The 20,452-nt window shown below is 37.1% G+C and overlaps 1 protein-coding gene across 1 annotated transcript in view; it reads right to left on the reverse strand.

The window, feature by feature from the left end:
* The window catches only part of LOC150098030 (uncharacterized), a 345,561-nt gene that overhangs the window by 25,764 nt on the left and 299,345 nt on the right, over positions 1-20,452 (reverse strand). The window contains exons 16-17 of the mRNA XM_090406662.1: positions 15,049-15,093; positions 9,616-9,669 (exon numbers count right to left, since the gene is read on the reverse strand). Coding sequence (XP_090262788.1) covers positions 9,616-9,669; positions 15,049-15,093 — 99 coding nt within the window. The remainder of the gene's footprint in view (positions 1-9,615; positions 9,670-15,048; positions 15,094-20,452) is intronic.

Below are 20,452 nucleotides of genomic sequence, written 5' to 3' on the forward strand. Positions count from 1 at the left end.
ATATCACCCAATCAACGTTGATCTCTTTTCCAGCTACCTCCTCATTCCATGCTACACCTGAAAGCTGTCTTCTGAGCTTTCATAATCACGACCCTTGTAGTTTCACATATATACAATAATGTGTTTTATTTATATGTCAATAGAGTGCCACCTGATCATTTAATTTACAATGCACTGTTCCTAAATAAACTCTGACTTGTGAGCAGGAAACAACTAAGGCATTAAAAGTGTAGTTTAAATACTTCAGAACCATGACTGTTTATGTTAACTTTAGTGAAGGAATTTATGCTAGTAAGAGAGAGAGAGAGAGAGAGATAGATCTACTATTATATAGTAGATCTACTATTATATAGAGATAGATGTATTACTAAGTCTGGTGCCGATATAGAAATACTGGTGACGCAGTCACCAGTATTTCTATATCGGCAAAAATTATTCTAAAAATTATTCTAGTACGTAGTAGAATAATTTTTCTCTCAGAGGGTGGTGCGTGATTGGAATGGATAGCCATTGGATGTTCTGGGTGCAAGCAGTGTGAATGAATTCAAGAATAAGTATGATAGCTGGTGTGTGTAGTATGTGGCCTCCCTCGATGAGTCTCTGACTCCCTTTAGGTCTTTCTTAATAATAATAATGCCAGTGAATTGTCCTGTCTTCCATAGACATCCCAATCGCCAGACTTAAATCCTATAGAACATTTATGGGACATTTTGGAGCAAGCTCTCAGGCAACGTTTCCCACCTCCAAAGAACAAAACTGAATTGATCCATTTTCTGTTGAACAAATGATGTAAAATTTCACCTGTTGAGTTCCAAGCATTGACGGAGTCTCTCCCTTGAAGAATACAGGCTGTACTAGACATCCACAGCAGACCAACACCATATTAATTGGAACGTGTGTGTGTGTGTGTGTGTGTGTGTGTGTGTGTGTGTGTGTGTGTGTGTGTGTGTGTGTGTGTGTGTGTGTGTGTGTGTGTGTGTGTGTGCGCGCGCGCATGCGTGCTCACATGTGTTTTTCAGATGGAGCATCATTTTCTGAGAGTGAAATTTTTTGCTCCAATCCAAAAATATATCTTCAGAAACACACACACACGCGCGCGTGCATGCACTCATGCAATAGCGCGCATCATCCACTGAATTATAAGTGTTGCAGAAATCAGTGGTTTCCATATGACTGCCAATACCGATCCTCTTCACTTTCCTGCACATAGTTTGGTGAGTTATGGGTCAGAAACAGCCTTCATTAAATGCTTTGACCAACTGCTGCACACAGGAAGTTCTGTTTGTCTGTACAAGTCTTCTCAGATGACTGATTTTCAGATGATCTTAGACAAGTTAAAAAAATCATTTATGTACAGGAGGAAGAGGGTAAATGAAAAGTCTGAGATACTACCATTAGTAAAAAAATTTGAAGCCATTCACTGTGATGCACAGTGCACTCACTTATGCATAAAGGTAATAGGAAGATGCTATCTAATTATGGTGCAAACCTGAAGTTAACTATACAGGCCTCAATGTGAGATAATCAAAAAAAAATAAATAAAAAATCAGCTAACACCTTTTTTTCGTATAGGGAGTAGGTGAGGCCGTTTTAGCCCTAATCTAACTTTTTGAGTGTGCAATTTAATCTCCACTGGTAACCAATCACAGATATCTGGCTCAAGGCTATCACTAATTAATTGGTACGCAGTGAAGAAAAAATCTAACACGTGCCACCATCTCGTGGTCCCTAACCCTAACACAATATTTTTTTATGTCTGAAAATAGTGTGGGTTCAATGGCCGATTTTCTTGAGTTTACAGGACAAAAAACCTGAGTTTCAGGGAGAAAAAACCCCGCTTGCCTGTGCTAGAGATCAACTAACTCAGGAACCGGTCGAAAAAAAGGCTTAGAAAATGTTACTCTAGTCGGCAACTAGATTTGATACCAAGTCTTTCTTTATGTGGTCAAATGCCATAGAGTGCAAACGCCACTTCTACTGAGCTACACAAGCTCCTCGTCAGATAATCAAATGCTCTAAAAATTCCATGCTGTTGCTCAAGAGCAACAGCATGGAATTTTTTTCAAATATTTCCATGCCATATGTGTGGAGGTAGATGATGTAAGCTGGTAGAAATAGCATGCAATGATTGCAGAATCCATTTAATTAATTGGTAGTCCTCCAGACAGTAAAGAAGTAGACTGATGATCTAGCCAAGTGTTCCCCAACCGTTTTGAAGTCGCGGACCCCCTGTAGTGAATGTTAATTCACCATGGCCCCCATAAAATCCAAAATGGAAATTTTTTATATTTTACATATCATAAAGGTGAAGTAATAAATTACAATTTTGCAACACTAAATGTGTCATTTATGACAATGCAATACTGTTATAAATGGAGATATTCGGAAGAATATGAACATATCAATTAGGCCAGGTGTGAACAACAGGTGTGAGCAACATGATAAGATAAAGTTTAATGAAAATAAACTATCCCCCCTTTTAATTAATCGTGGACCCCCCCCAGGGTCTGCGGATCACATGTTGGGAAACACTGATCTAGCCAATTATTTTGGAGAGAAATCAGGTTAGGGCTTGTTATTCATTCTACTTCATTAATATAAAAAAAAAATCTGCAGGTAGTCTAGTTATCTTTTGTCACATTTGCTTGTGACAAAAGTCATTCCAAGATGCCTTGCCAACTGAACCTCCTCTCCTCCAGTGAGACACACCAACAGGGCATGAAGCCTTACATCTATGGCTTACAAAGTTTAAAACTTTATTATTAGGATTCATGTTCAATTGCCCACCTTTCCAGTTTATTCAAATCATACTGAAGAGCCACTACATTAGCACAGCTTCTGATCCAGATAATGTGCCTCCCAACTATGCTCAATATCTGTCAGAGTTAACAAACACCCCTCCTATGTTGTCTTTACAATCATTTTGTGCACATCTGGTATCTATCCAACAACATGAAACAAGCCTATGATCAGCTAAACTATTATCCCATTGCCCTTACTTCAATTCTTTCAAAAATAATGGAGATGGTCATGAACAACCAACTTCTGGAGGAACACCAATTAGTTAGCAGTCAGCAATATGGATTCCAGCACTCTTGTTCCACAAATCTTTTAGGCAACCTTATTCACTATTAAAAACAAGCCATGGAAAGGTATGGAAAAACTCAAGGTATTTAATTTCTAGGGAATCTATGAGACTGTGGCTGAAGAGATTAGGTGAGAGATAGGGGCCATCAATCAAATGAATTGCCCTCTTTTGAACAGCATGAAAAATTTCAGGCAAGTTAAAAGTATATCACAAATATGACAGCTATATTCCAGGGTTGGGGGAATTGGGGATCAGTACACAGTGGGTAGGTGAACAAATGTAAAGTAACAGATGAAAAAAATATGATCTGAGATGAGTGACAGTTAAGTAGAGCATTATGAAAAGTAGGAAAAGACCTAAGGAATTTTTTTTGCAAGAAACAAAGATAAAACTTTTATCTTAGAAGAATCAAAGGAGAACAGGTTGTTACTGACTCACTGAACAGTAGTCAGTGATCAATGTTTAGGGCACTTACTATAGATGATCTTTACACATGCCATGATTGAGCCCTGCAAAGTTTGCCATACAAATAGGATGAATGGAGAACACTATCAACAGCAAAACTGTGAATGGGATTTGAGGTCAATGAGAGAGAGAGAGAGAATGAGAAAGTAAGGGGGTGAAATAACAAGGCCCAGAGGAACATTGTGTTAATATAAAAATCTCATGAGAGGGAATACACTCCACCATTACATGCAGTGAATGACCCAAGAGAACACTAGTAATTTATAACAAATAGGGAAGACTGACCATAAGATGATGGCAATTTGCTGAGAATCCCTATCAAAGGTCTCAGAAATGTCAAGTGTTACAGTACAGGATTCTCCAAACTTTTCCATAGCTGTTCAGAGGTGGATGATATAGGTTATAAGATCTGCTGTGGATCTTGATTGGGCACTGAATACTTGCAGATCTTCAGGTGTCAAAGACGTTGACTGTTGATGACCTTCTTCATTACTTTAGACAACGCTGAAGTGAGAACAATAAGTTCATAGTTTGACAGTGGCAATGTAGCTCCTTTTTTTTTTTGGAAATGACTGTACATGGGCTTGCTTTCATGCTGTAGGATGCATGCTAGTTGAGTATAGTATAACACAGTGTACAGATGATAAAGAACAAGTGTTAGTCCACAATAATACTTCTTCAGTACAAATGGTAGACTTTGCATCAGGACAGGTGATGCAAAGTCTAGGTAAAGAAAGAGATGATTTGCCTAGGTCATCTATGCAAGAGTTGATGGGAATAATGATGCCCAGGAAGTAACTTCTATCTTTATTTGATGTTGCAATATTGCCATCTGAGTGAAAGAGAAAAGTGAAAGTAGAGATCGACAGAAGTTGGTCTCTACTTTCAACAGCTGTTGGGAGGAACCCGAAAGCACAAACGCCACTGGCACAGTGGTGAGGTTTCTATAGTTATCCCTTTCAAAGTCAGATTATCCCTGTTAATGATCATTTTTCAAAGTATTGTGGATTGCAAATAATTATAATTATAATAATAATTATTGTTATTATTATTATTATATGGGCACTTCCATGGAGTCTGAAGACTAATCATGGGAGACCCAATCTATCCACACAATCTATCATACCTCTCCTTCAACCCATTACCAGACAAAGCACTCACAATTGACTCTGGCAACCCATTTCATTCATTCACAACTCTCCAAGCAAAATATCTAGTCTTTACACCCCTATTAACCACACTACAACTTCCAGAGAGGAGCCCTTGTTCTGGTCCCTCTAACCAAGTACTGAAACATTTCCCCTGCATCTATCCTATAAAACCTTTTAAACAACTTAAATGTTTCTATCATATCCCCTCTTTTTCTCCCATCAACCAACTTCTGAAATCCATACACACTCAATCTATCCTCATAGGAAACATTCCAAAGGCCACTCATCATCTTGATCACTTGCCTCTGAATTCTCTCCACCACTTCATCATCCTCAAGAAGCCAAGGGGGCCAGACATGAGCACAGTAATCCAGATGTGGGCATATAAAGAGGAATATAAAGGGCATATAAGGAGGAAAAACAGCTTCCTTATCTCTACTTGTTAATGCATTCTTCGATAGCCAAGTAATCTTACGGGCTACATTAACAATATGTCCTCTAAACTTTAACTCTGTGTCCCCCATCACCACTAAATCTCTAGCTTCATCTATTTCCTGGAGTACAGTGCCCTCAATGTAATACGTGGCTTGTAATCTATTTATCCCCAAATGCATACTTTACATTTCTTGACATTAAACTGACACCCATTATCTTTTACCCATACTGATACCCCATTTAAATTGTCCTGAAGGCTCTCCACATTGCCTTCATTAACTATTACTCTACCTAATGTCACATCTTCAGCAAACAACTGAATATTTCCTTTCAGGTTATTTCCAATATCTTTTATGTACAAAATAAACAGCAATGGTCCCAGCACTGAACCTTGCAGCACACCGCTAGTCACCTGTTTTCACCTTGATTCTGCCCCTCCATATACCACTTTTTGATATCTGTCCAGCAGCCAACCTCTTATCCACTTAACACGTGTCGTATCCATCCCCATTTGTTCTAATTTGCATAAGAGAGTTCCATATGGTATTCTGTCATAAATACCATATGAATGCCTTTGAAAAATCCAGCAAAATCATCATATAGCCCTTTACCAACTCAGCTGTTAGTCTATTATAAAAGGTTAGTAAATTACTAAGGCATGACCAAACCTTCACAAAGCCATGTTGACCTTCATACAGTATCATATTTTTAACTACCCATTCTTGAATTCTCATTTTTACCAATTTTTCTAGTACTTTTATCCATGCCTGAGATACTGATTGGTCTATAATTTGCTACTACAATCACAGAATCTCCCTTTTGCAAAGAAATTATTTTGCCCTCTTTCCACTCCCTTGGAACTCTACCAGAGCTCAGACTTAAATTGAAGAACCTAGTCAAAGGCATTGCCAGTTCCCTTGCGCATTCTCGCAAAACTCAAGCTGATATTCCATCTAATACCACAGCTGTATTTACACTGAGATTCTACAATATGCTAAGAACCTCTAATTCATTCACCTCTGTTCCCACATTAGTGTCTGTCACATTGGTTAAAGCAGTAATAACCTCACTAGGATGATATATCCTTGCAAAGTGGTCACTCAGTAACTCAGATATTTTATTTGCTTTTGTCCTCTTGATCAGAAATGGATATTTAAAGAGGAATATGCTCCACACCATTTTCTTCTTCTGCAGCTCGTGCTTAATGATATTACTCATCCATCTAACTCTTACCCTCCTTACCCTAAATATACAATTTAATACTGCTTCCTCTAGATGATCCTTAACTATATCCCATGCACTACTAACATCCTTACCCTGCAGTGCTTTATGCCATGGTACAGATTTAAGCTTCTTCCTAAGCATGTCATAATCACCTACCTTGTAGTTCCACAAATACCACTTCTTGACAGAACATTCCACATTCCAGCAATCTTCTAAGTCAAGACTGCATGGTCACTTTCACCAATCTGAGGCAATGTTGTCACCTTGGTTTGGATAAATCTTTTGATCCTATGACCAGGTCGAATACTCTCCCATCCCTGGTCCCCTCCATCACATGCTGCCTTAAGTAATTATCTCTCAGCAGGTGTATAAATTCTATTTCCTTCCTGCCATGTGATCTTTCTTCCTTCCAGTATATATCTCCATAGTTGAAGTCCCCCATAATAATCACTCAACCTGTACTCATTGTACTAATTTGGCAATGCGTGTGTTCCAGATCATCTGTGGTACTCCCTGGCCTATAGCAACAACCAACTGTATATTTTGTCTTACTGGTCTTAATCTCACACAAGATTGCTTCAAATGAACAGTCCCCCCCCCATCTGCTATTCTTTTCGGTTGCAATTCATCTACTATCATCAGCAGCACTCCTCCCCCCATCCTATCTTCTCTATCTTCCCTGAAATTACTAAACTCTTTACATTATATACCTTTTGGTGAGGTTGCACTGACTAATGCCAAAAAGTCCTTCCTCTTGTTCCTGATACTTCTGGCATTAGTATACAGAAACTGCAGCATCTTTTAGTCCCCCACCACCTTTACTTTCTGAGATGACTACCCTATTCAAACTCACTCAAATAAAGTTGGAGTTTTTGTCTTAAGTCACTTAAGATATTTTTTTTAAATGACCTGCACACATTTCTGGAAAATCGTGGCCGTTTTTCTGGTTTTCCAGTATGGTTTAATACTCGATGAGAATTTTGAACAGAGTGGGGAGGAGATTGGAATAAAGGCCCTAATTCCAACATGGATCATTGCCATGACAAGACCAACAAGTATTTGGATCTGTAGAATAGAAACAGTAGCCTGACCATAGAAAGGAGGAATGAAAGACTCGATATTCCTAAATGACATTGCTGCAGTGCCAAAAGATACAAGGCTGTAAATGACTAAGGAGAGGAAGTTCCATTAGAGATAAAACTTGAATGAGATTCTGATCTAGTTTACCAAGAGAAGCAGTCATCTCAACAGCATTCAGTCAGTCCCCCAACTTATGGATGGGTTGTGTTCCAAAGGACTGCATAAGTCGAAAATTACATGTGTCAGAACACACTCTCAAGCTGATTGTATCCAACAGAAATTTAATGTATAAGTTCATAATGTTTACAATATTAAGTGCTAAAAAGGGAGATTTACATGTACACAGTAAATAGTATTCAAATAAATTAAAAAATCATAAATTTAAAACATGGAAAGAACAGTTCATAACAATAGAAATTTTGTAAATAAAAACAACATATTATAGATACATTACCTTAATCATGAAATAATTAAAAAATACATGCTTTTGAAGTTAGTGATAGTTAATTTATATTTGTTGATGAACAAAGTGATTACGGAGGTGTCTTTCAATCATCATAATCATTCAGTGTAGCCAATTTAATATTCGGTAATAGATTTGCAATGCCTTGACCACTGGTATTTCTTGATTATTATTATTATATTCAATTTCATTTCAAAATCAGTCTTATTATGTTTATGACCTATTACTTGGTCTTTGATTTGTAATTATTTAACCCTATAATAAATCATAGTAAAATATATAAAAAAAGATAGGCACTACTGTAGCTAGACTGTCATAGGATGGAACATGTGCTGTCAACATGCTGTCTCTGAAATACACAATTTTACTGAGAGCTTCACTTAAATTGTCCATAACTTTTGTATGGCATAAAGTCAGACTGTTCAATGGAAACTTTCCGAACATTATACGTAACTCCTAATCAGCATAAATTGGAATAATTGGGATAGTTCGGACTGCCTGTACCTAGAGAGAGAGAGAGTGGTTACGAAAAGATCCAGAGTGTTGGGTGAGTGGAAAGGATTATCAAGCATTCTAATTGGGAAATATGAAAATTTGCTTTAGATTACTGCATATAGCAAACATGTCACTTTCTCTTCCAGGTCAGTTGAAATCATGTGCTCAATACCATTTCTTTGGCATTGGAAACATGAAATTTATGCATAATGGTGCTCCACCACACTTCAATCATGAAGCCTAAGAGTATCTGGAGGGGTCATGCCTTTTCTTGAATTCATTCACAATATCTGCATTCACCACCTACAGAGGTAGCCATTCCAATCACACACCACTCTTCAAGAGAAAAATCTACCTCTCACTTCTTTCTTGACTGCATTTATTCTTCCATGGATGCTCTCTCTTGTTCTCTTCCTCTCCTCCATAAAATTAAAAGTTCCATCCACTACTATGCTATATGACCTATTCAGAAGTCTGTAAGTATCTATCATTATCATTCCTCCCATTCTCGTTCTCCTGTTTACTAGTGTCTGCAGTCCACAAATTCTCAATTGTCCTAATAATTTACATCCCACAGTCCCAGTATCATTTATAATGCTCTCCTTTTGTATCTTCTCCACTTCACCTACATCAAGTCAGAACCCAGGAGACCAGATCTGTGCACAATAGTCCATGTGAGGCTGTATCAAGGTCTTGTAAAGAGGCAAAATGACTTCCTTAGCCTTTCATGACAGTGTTTATTTTGGCATTGCAATTATCCTCTGAGTTATACTTACAATTTCTGCTGAACTTCAACTTCTTATCTACTAAACTCCAAGATCTCTAGGCCTTCTAGCATAATCCCATCAATATAATATGCTGCCAAAGTGCATAACTTTACATTTACTAATATTGGAGTGACAGCAATTTTCACATGCCCACAATTCCAGACTATTCAAAATATTCTACAAGAGCTGCATCACCTTGCCTAACTTTACATCATCAGTAAACAGTATATCTCCTGTCAAATCCTTCCCAATGACATGAATAGTTGGACTGAATAAAATGAACTAAGGACTGATCACTGGAGTATGATAATTATCGATCAGATTTTAATCGATAATTATTTATTGAAAATATCTCAGTAACTAAATTATTTTCATAAAAAAATACATACATACATAAATAAAAAAAAGTTTAAAAAAACAGTGAAGAGAATAGAACAAACTACTTACTGGTAAACCATCTGCACCTGGCAAGCCAGGTAGTCCTGGCTTTCCTCTTGGTCCCTAAAGAAAATATCATTAAAATCTTATATCAATAAAAAATTATACTTTATATCATTCTTGCAGTCTTATTTAATATTCATACCAGGCTATCAAAAGCATCCAAGATTATCATTGGTGCAGTCTCATCCACTAACAACATCAGAGCCCAACAGGAATGTGGGCTTGACCTGCTGGAGGACAGACGAAAATTTGCCACCATAAAATTCATAAATAATATCGGAAGCTATCAAAGTGATCATATCTCCCTAAAAACTTATGAACATTGGAACCAATAATGCAGACTTCACAGATCATCAACTTTACAATATGATGACACTATCAGGAAAGAAATAGGTCTTGATCAGCTAAATGCCCACATAAACAAAGAACCTCTATTTTCCAGTCCTTTACCTCCAAGTACCTCCATAAATCTAAATCTTACCAAACTCTGTACAAAAAAAGAACCAAAAGAAATGCTCAAAGAAAAAGGCCTAAATACTATCAACCTTCTTTTATCCTCCAAACAGGTTATTTGTTATACCGATGGATCATCAGACACCGATATGATTAATCGAGGCGCTGGTGTTCTCCTTCTACTCCCGAAAGGTGAAAAACTTTCAATAAAAGTTGGATCTGGGAGAATCACTTCCAATTTTACCAGCGAACTCTACGCAATAAATAAAGCACTAGAAGCCTACTTAAAACTGTCATCATCTCAACAATCTGAAGGAATTATAATTTACAGTGACTCAAGATCAGCTATGGAGGCAATCAAAAATGGCAATACCAAGCTCATACAAGACATCCATAAACTCTTAAATCAACTAAAGTGTTTAGGTAAAAGTTGCATTTTACAATGGATTCCTGCTCATGTAGGCATTGATTACAATGAATCAGCTGATAAATTAGCAAAAGAGGCCAGAGAATTCAACCAAGAAACTCATATGATAACTCTTGCTGATGCCAATGCACTAGCAAAAGCTAAACTAATTCCGCTGAAATCAGTGATACAACATCAAATTTCCAAAATCAGTGCTGACAGAAGGACCTCCATCACAATAGCAAGACTATGAACACGACATTATAGAGGAATGAAGATCAATACAGATGATACAAGAACATACAGAAACTGCAACAACTGCCCCCAATACAGAACTGACACCCACTCACATCTTTACCTGTCCAGCAATTACAGCAGCCTTGCAAGAAATAGATCCTAATCCTGAACAACAGCTCTATACAAACAAAATCATCGACATAGCCAAAGCAGTACAAGGAGTACATGGAAACATCTAAGACTCTTCAAAGGACAAGACAACAACAACAACATACCAGGCTATGTGTCATGCATTTTGGATAACAGGATGGAGCTCACTTGACCGTATATCATATCCTTTCTACACTGAGCTCATTTTTTCAAATTAATGTATAACAGGTTGTGAGCTGTGCTTTTTTTTTTTTTTTTTTGTAAAATTTTCATGTAAAATTAAAATTTTCATACAAAACTGTCATAAAAGTGACATATTATAACTAAGATGAAAAGCCAAACAGCTAGTTTTCTGGCAACCTTAATAGAAATTAAGGGGATAAAAATCCCTTGTTGTTTTATAGCCAGTAAGTGAAACTCAAGATCGAGAACTACAATCTATGAGTTTCATGCCGAAAAACTATCAGCAAAACCAAGCGTAAGTGACCACTTGGTAGTACAACACCAAGGCAACTTGAAGCAAAGGTGGAGCAAGATCCCTCACTATTCTTGATATTTTCTCATAATGTCAAACACAACTCCTAGGAGATGTAATACTGTCATTACATTATGAGGAGAGGTCACTACCCAGACCGGTTTCAACCTTTTTTGAGGTCTCATCGGTGAGTAGGTAGACCTGGAAGATATCAAAGCTTAGTGAAAAGAACTTACATACCTTCACTATACGAATGCCATAAAGGCATATTATTGTATAACTTTTTCAGGTAATTAAAAACAGTATTTAATTTGTAAGATATTATTTATTATTGAAATCGGTTGGTTTTTGCCTAGAAAGCAGGCATTCATTGCAATAATAAATATTTTTATAAGCTCTTATAGCTCTTACCACCTTCTCTTCAATGCATCATTAAAAATGCAATAAAGCATGAAAAGCATCATGAACAAAAACAAGCATTAATCATAATTAGGTATTCATACTTCATAACTATCTCAATAATCACATTTTAGATTTATATTTACTAAAGAAAATTTAAAATTCTCTAATATTTTTCTTCACATTTTTCTTAAAATCAAATAAAGTGTGATATATCAGCATACATGGTATCCAATAGCTAAGGAAACTACTTTTAATTAAATATATAATATTTAATTAAAAGTTTATATTTATGTGGACATAAATATAAACATATATTTATATTACACAAAAATTGTGTTATAATTTTTTTTACAAATTAAATTGCAATATGTTTTTGACAAAAGTTATAAATTTCTTAAGGATGTAGTTAAAGAATTAATGTAGTGCTTACAGAAAACTATGCAGAAAAACATTTCTGTATAAAATATGTCCAATGCATCTCCCTACTGCATCCCAAACATGTTCTATGGCACTGAGATCTCAGGAGTAATGCTGGCCACTCGATTTGATTAATATCTTCTGTCTCCTGAAGTATCTCCGCTGCTCTTATACAATGTGGTGTGGCATTGTCATCTATAAAAATTAATTCTTCACCTACATCACCAGAACAATTGAACATGACAGTGAAGAACTTCATTGCAATATCATTCACCAGTCACAGTCCCTTTTTCCAGAACTTGTAGCTCAGTGTGTCCATTAAGCATAATGCCTCCCCACGCCATTACCTCAGTACTGCTGTATCTATCCCTTTCAAGAACATTCTTGCGATGGTAAGCAGTACTACTTTCATCCCAGATCAAGTGTCATCTAGAATCAGAGGAAAGACTAAAATGACTCTCATTTGTAAAGAGTACATTAGTCTATTGGTGTACTGTCCAATTTTTATGGATACAACACCACTGGAAATGTGCTCTACGATGAGTTGTGGATAAAGGGATGCAGACTACAGGCCTTCGAGCATATAGGCCCACTTGTCATAGACGTCTTCCCACAGATGGTTGAGTGTAACTGTGCTTCTTGAATAGAACTGACTTGCAAGTGGACCTTCCATGGTGCTTCAATTACATTTCGCTCTTATAACCAAAAATCTGTCTTTGTGCTCTGTGGTAGAGTGAGGGCGATCTCTTAGCAAATGTCTCTGGAACACATTCCATTGGTCTGAAACACTGCCCAGAGCCTGGATACAAAGCTAGATGAGATTCCGAACTCTCTGGGAATATCAGTAATTCCGTGGCCTTCTTCAAGCTTTCCAATACTTTTTCCCCATAAAATCATCTAGGTGATGTTTTTGAAACAATACAAGATATCCAATATAATAAATTTAGGTTAATTCTTTATCCAAGTGTGAGCAAACAAAAGTTTGCGCCTGAAAGTATCTTCAGGACTGGGGTAAGGTGGTATAACACCGAAACGGATAAAGGATTAAACTAAATTTATTATAGTCTAACCAAGTGAAAAATAAACTTTCAACAAGATATCCGTGAAAAATAAACTTTCAACAAGATATCCGTGAAAAATAAACTTTCAACAAGATATCCAAGTTTGCGACTTTATTTCTTCACAAAAAGAGTTTCCTTCAAACTCTTTTTTGTGATTTTGACTACAGGCCTTGGGGTGTATAGGTCTACTTGTCACAAATGTTTTGCCACAGTTTGTCAAGATATCTGCATATGCTTGTTGAATGGAGCCAACTGGCAAACTGACCTGCAATGGTATGTCAATTATGTTTTGCTGTTATTGCCAAAAATCTGTCATCATGTTCTGTGACAGAGTGAGGGTGACCTCTTAGTAAGCATCTGGAATGCACTCCATTGGTTTGAAATGCTTCCCAGAGCCTGGATACAATGCCATGTGAGATTCCAATAGTTTTGGCAATATCAGTAATTCTGTGGCCTTCTTCAAGCTTTCCAATAATTATTGTATTGAAGGACAATATTCTATTCCTTTACAAAAGTAACATTTGCCAGAAAATATTTTTCCATGATTTCTAATTCTGGAAGGTGAAGTCATTGCTAAAAAAATCAAAGAGGTATTATCAAATCAAAGACATCAACATGACCAACATTAATGTTTCATAGAATCAACAATGAAACAGTTGAGGAATTCAAAAAATTCATTCCTCAACTGTTTCAACAATGAAAGAGTTGAGGAATGTTTGTTAAAAAACAAATTATATCCTGAGATTTATATGGCAGATAAAACTTTTTTTCATCCTCATCATCAACACATTCTTGACATTCTTTGGCAACTAAAGAGTTGTCAATGCATAATATATAGCCTCTCGCAGTCAAGTCATCTCCACTTTCCAGTGGTATAGTCTGTTTCCACAAACAGAGCTCTGGAGAACCTGGCGAGCATTGCTATCATATAGGCATATCGTCCCTAGTTGGATGAAATGCCAACTTAACCTCTAGGTGGTAGATGTCTCTTTCATCACCCAGTGAAACACTACTCCCTTTATTGAAGTTGTGTGGGCTACAAAATTTAGCGGATAGGCAGAAAAAAGTGGACAAGACAGAAGCTTATAAGATTTTAAAGGGATTTTATAAAATTGATGCAAAGGAAATTTTTCAGTATATGACAAACAGTGAGAGAACTAGGGGTCATCCATGGAAGTTGCATAGGAGTGTGGTTAGTAAGTATGTGGGCTAGATCTTTTGCATGGAGAGTGATAAACAAGTGGAACAGGTTGCCAGAATTAGTTGTGAGTGCTCTGACAGTGCATGAATTTAAGGAGAGAGATATGATAGGTTTCGTGTGTATAAACATTAGTGTGGGTCTTCCATGATGAGGCTCTGGAGTTCATAGAGATATCATATAATAATAATAATAATAATAATCCTCAAAAAACCTAATAATAATAATCTTTAAAAACCTGCATTCAACAGAATATAACCAGGTGATTAATAACCCTTACTGATTTCTCTGACAGTTCACAAACTCACTCAATTTCTGTCAATCTTTTCCTCATATCCTTTTCTCACATGTATTTTTTTATAATAACCTCCTCTTCATTAATCCTTGCTACTACTACTAAGTTTCAATGCACTAAATAGTTTCAGGATATATTAGCCAAGTTTACTTCAAAATCAAGCTGATTTTCATTTCTACAATTTAAATGCTAATAGGAAAACAACTTTTAAGTTGTGACGTTTTTCATTATATCAACTTAATCAAAACAAATAAATAAATAAACAAAAAAGTGAACTTCTTACTGCTCTCAGTAACAAAAATTCAACAACAAAAAAACATTAAAATACATAAAACAGTAACTTACAGCAGAACCCTGAGGCCCAAGCAATCCTTGAGGACCAGGAGGACCCTGAAAAAAAATTTACTTACATATTCATACTATACAGAGCATAAATGGAAATAGTAAAGAATGTATGTGTACATAAATTAAGAAATATAATATTACTTAACGGTCATTTCAAATTGCATACCATGAGTAAGAAATAAACAGATTTGAGGTGAAATGGATGACTGGAAATCAAGAAAGAAATGCATCTCAAGAAGAGATTATAGAAAAAGTATACAAAGAGAGTAGAAGCACAATTCCATAAGGAATATAAGGTTCATACCAAAAAAGTAATTATTATGGTAAGGAGAAAGATAAGTTACAAAAATGAAAGAACTCTCAAGGAGTTCTTTCATCTCATCTTCTTACATATTAGGCTCAATGGCCTGTCACAACCAAGTAAGCAATATCAAACTGTTTATTGATCATTTTTATCAGAACTTTTCATTTCGGTAAGACAAGTTTTATTCTTACAGAAACCTAATTAGTACTATGATAGTGTGTGAAACTCTGCATATCATCATCATCATCATCAACAACCATGGGTCCAATGCCCGTAGGTGTCTGATGCCATCTTGATATGATTCTTCCATTGCATTCTATTTTGTGCAAGATGACTCAGTTTGTGTATAGAGTTTCCGCACCATTTGACAATGCCATCGCCCCATTCTCTGTTTGGTTTTCCTTTTTTGTTCTTTCCTTCGATCATCCCAAACTGCAGCATTTTTATTTTCCTCTCATCGTTCATTCTACATATATGGCCAAAGAGACGTAGTTTCCTTTTGATTATTTTCTGGTTCAGGTTTTCTTTTGGTTATATTCATCAGTATACAGCAAAGGTTGGTCGATTAGTAGAGCCTCTGCTACTAATGGCTCACAAAAAGTTAAGCAAGTTTGAGCACGGTTAGTAGTTGGAAGGGATCAATCGTTCAATGCTGGCACACTCTCCCTCGATGAGTCTTTGGACTCCCTGGAGGTGTCATATAATAATAATAATAAGAAGAAGATTTCCTCATTGTTCATTTTCTGGATCCAGCTTATTCTCAAGATCTTTCTATAGCACTTCCTCTCAAATGCTAATATCCCCCTTTCATATTCTCTCAGGAGTATCCAGGCCTCACATCCATAGAGCATGCTGCTGAAGATACAGGTTTCCACTTTGCGCAGTTTAGTTTGCATCTTTATAGCTCTGCTCTTCTATATGTTTTCCATGGCTTTTAAAATAGTTGTTGCTCTGGCTATTCTAATTTTTATCTCTTTTTTGGAGTCCAAGTCATGCATCATGTGGTATCCAAGATATGTAAAGTGTTCCACATTTTCCAGTTAAAATCTGTCTACCGTAACTCTGTTTAGTAACTTCTGTTGTCCAAATATCATTGTTTTAGTTTTTTCAAAGTTGACATTTAGTCCATATTTTTTTCCTTCTGTGTATAGTGTTTGTAATGTCTGTTCCAGCCTTGCTGCATCTTCTTCAATCAGGACGATGTCATCTGCAAAGCAGAGGTAGTTTGTTCTCATACCATTTATTGAAATGCCTCCACCTTCTTCTTCAATCTTATCTAGTGTTCTTCCCAGATGTGTGATGAAGATGATTGGTGATAAATCAGGTCCCCTTGTCTTGTGCCAAACCAATCTCCAGTCGCACCTGCTATCCTGATTTTTGCTTGTGGTTGGCTGTTTATATCTTTCACAGCAGGCAGATCAATTTATTGTCCACACCATAGGATTCCAAGGCAGCCCATGTTATATTTTGGTCAATATTATCAAATTCTTTTTGGAAGTCCACAAAACAGCAGTATATCTTTTTGTTCTTTCTTTGAGCTTTTTCTGCTATTAGTCTTAGTGCGAGTATTTGTTGCACTGTACTTTGATCTTTTTGAAAAATGGCTTGCTCATCAGGAAGATGTGCCTCCATATGACCCTTCAGGCGTTCTGTTAATATTACCTGTTATATTGTCTGCCAGTTGTGTGTTTTCTCACATTGGTTTGACTGTCTGATCAAATAAAACACTATGCCACATATATATGAAATCAGATAATTTACCTTGAGTTGAAAAGTCCTCATAAATTTTATCAGAATATTTAATTCTGATGAGACAAGTTGTATTCCTTCAAAGACTGGAGGGGGTTAAGGTAATGAAATGGACATACTATCTGTTTCTCACTTTCATGTTAATATCCAGATACTTAGAATAGTGAAGTATCTTGGAGTTAAGTATCACCTCATACAATCCTAAATATGGATTGTATGAGAACTAGATGCGATTTCACCTGTCTCAAGGCAAAGAATGTGCAGGGAGTAACAATGCCTTGATCTGAGTGTTTAACAAAATCCTTGAGTCCCTAAGATGTGAAAGGAGGAGAAAGATTAGATGGTATAACTATACAAAAAAGGTGGTGGCATGTAAAATGGAGGCATCAAACTATAAACCTGTGTGCATTTCCTCAATGGCAGTTAAAATTTTGGAAAAATCAATAAAGCCACATATACAGGAATGCGTGGAGGCAATATTCTTTATAGAGGACAGCATCAATTTGTTAAAGGGTAGGCTTGTTTAAGTAAATTGGTCATAAATTATAATAATGTTAAAAGAGCAGTCAATAGGAATTAAAGATGCCAAGAAATTATATTCTTAGTTTCATCCTTTATACAAGGATGAAACTAAGAATATAATTTCCTCAAGGGCTCACTTTAGTGAGTACAGGTGTGGCAAACTTCAGATACCGATGCTGGACCATGCCTTACTTCATATAATATACATCTGTTATGTTATCTATAGACTGGCCACTCCCTCCCCCCTTTTTTTTTCTTTCTTCTCTTCTTGCTTCTTCCCCCCCCCCCCAAATGCTATTAGCGTATTTGAGGGCTAGGAGTGAATGTTTTCTTATTTTGCTGTTTCATTTCATCTTATGCAGCCACCAAAAGGGGGAAAGCTAGCCCCAAATAGGTGCTGGTCTCACACCCAGATAAATGATGAGGGTTGACATCATAAAACTTCACTGCCATCTCTAATTAATGAGTCAAATGAGTCAAGAAAGTGATACAAGGACTAGGGCATATCCCCTTAGGCAATGTGCAGCTACATCATCCTACAGCTGCAAGACAATGGCTACCGCATCAGGGGCAGATCCGGTTAAAGAAGCGAGCCCAGCGGGTGGAGAGAATGTTGCAAGTTGGGATGTTGAATGCTGGGAGCACGACTGGAAGGGGAAAATGAGATGACAGACATGATGAGGAAGGGGAAGTTGGACATTCTATGGGTGCAGGAGAAAAGGTAGCAGAGGGAAAAGGCAAAGGGTATAAATTATTCCACTCTGGAGCAAATAAAGACGGAAGAAATGGTGTCGGAAATGTGGTGTGTGGCAGAATGATGGGCAAATTACTGGAAGTGGGTAGGAGGAACGACAGGATCATACGAATGAAACTGGGTATTGGAGAAGAGCAAGTGGTCATCTTATATGCATACACCCCTCACAAGTTGGCTGTACAACAGAGGAGAAAGATGAGTTCTGGAATGGGTTAGATGAAGAAATGAGGGAATTCAAAGAAAACAAGTTGGTGATTGTTGGAGGACACTTGAGTGGACACATGAAATAGGGACTGTGAAAGGGTGCATGGTGGACATGGAGAGGGAATGATGAACAAGGAAGGAGAGAGGATTGTGGAACAAAATACAACAAAATCAATTCTCTTCTTTCGAATGCTCCTTACATTTGTGTAGAAATAACAATCCCATGTCTTTGAGGCGATTCTACCAGCACCATAATTTTCTATTATAGCTGCTATACCACACCTCTCTCTCTCTTCAGTCTGACCAGTCCAGTTTCCCTGATCCTGTCTCTGATTTTTATTCCTACCAGTCTCATCCTCACCTTTATGCATTCCATCTCCTTGCACTGCTGCAATCACATCTTCAACCTCATCACATCTTCAATCTTCCTCCCATCATATAATCCATTTAGTCGTGCTATCCTGTGAAAAAATGCTTCACAAGTAGACTGATCATTTACTATATTAACTTCTTGACTCTGTGCATTTTCAGAAAACAACAGCCTTTCTATATGCCCAACACCAAATCCATTCATATGCAATCCATCTACTTTAAACCATTCCAACTTTCCTTCAAAGTCACTCCATAAATTTACAAACTGAATCCCCTTTGCCTCACACAACTCAGCCATCTTAGTATTCATCACAACTACTTTCCTTCTCAATCCACTATTGTCATATGTCTGGGCAACACGATAATAACTTTTACAACAGCATTATTACTCTTATTATTATTATTATTATTATTATTATCATTATGTGACACCTCCAAGGAGTCCGAAGACTCATCGAGGGAGGGCAGCTACTCTACAACTTTCCATCTCCACCACTCAATCCACCAATTACAGTGAACTGCAACTACACCAACATCATCATCTACACCAACACTATCTACTGTCCACCACCACCACCACCACTAATATTTTCATAGACAATCAAAAACATCCATGCCCAAGGCGGGATTCGAACCCACAGTCTCTGGGCTGAAAAGTGGATATGCTAACCACTCGGCCAGCCAGGCCTTCTCTTTTACTTCTTCTTCTTCCTAATACTAACTTCCTCCTTCTCATTCTCATCAGCCACGCTCTTTTTTTTTTAGATGTCTAATATTCTCTTCCTGATGTTTCATTCCACTTTTCATTTTCACTAACTCTTGCCTAAGCTCTTCCACTATAGTCTCGATGCTTGTTCCCATTTCTAATTGCACTAATCTATCAAGACACTTTTCACATTTGTTATGCTTTCCTTCTTTTTGTTTACCCAAATAGTCACTCTACCTGAAGCTCGATTAAACTACGACCTAATTTTTCTCCCAATCACCACGAACATAACCGACCACGTAATTTTACGAATTGATTTCCTTCCTAAAGAGATACCAATTCATATGCAATTTTGCCAAAAATACTATGTCTCTGTGTGGGTTGGAACTCAGACAAAATCCCAGCCTCAGGGAAAAACATAATCAGATGGAAAATGGGTCAAAAGCAGTGCTGGAAATAAAAACAACAAGGCAACCGGAGGGAGGCCCCGATTGGAAATGGGAACTAATGAAGAATGCCACTTGCCATATGACCTGCGAGGTTGAACGAAGGGAGATTGAAGATTTTCTCCTAACCGTATTCCAACAGTATGATGGAGTTTTCTAAGAAGAAATCACCTCACTATCCTGTACGAATTTGGTAGAGCATACCATTCATATCACCACAACGAGACCTATTCACGAAAAACAATACCAAACACCGGGCAAGCAAATGGAGAAGCTACAAACGATGCTGCAAGAATATGAGGAAGCCGGAATAATAGACAAGTCAAACTCACAATGGAATAGCCCAT

Source organism: Typopeltis vanoorti, chromosome 16 (assembly GCF_054136105.1).
Source record: "Typopeltis vanoorti isolate ZY-2024b chromosome 16, IOZ_Tvanoo_1.0, whole genome shotgun sequence".
NCBI lineage: Eukaryota > Metazoa > Arthropoda > Arachnida > Uropygi > Thelyphonidae > Typopeltis > Typopeltis vanoorti.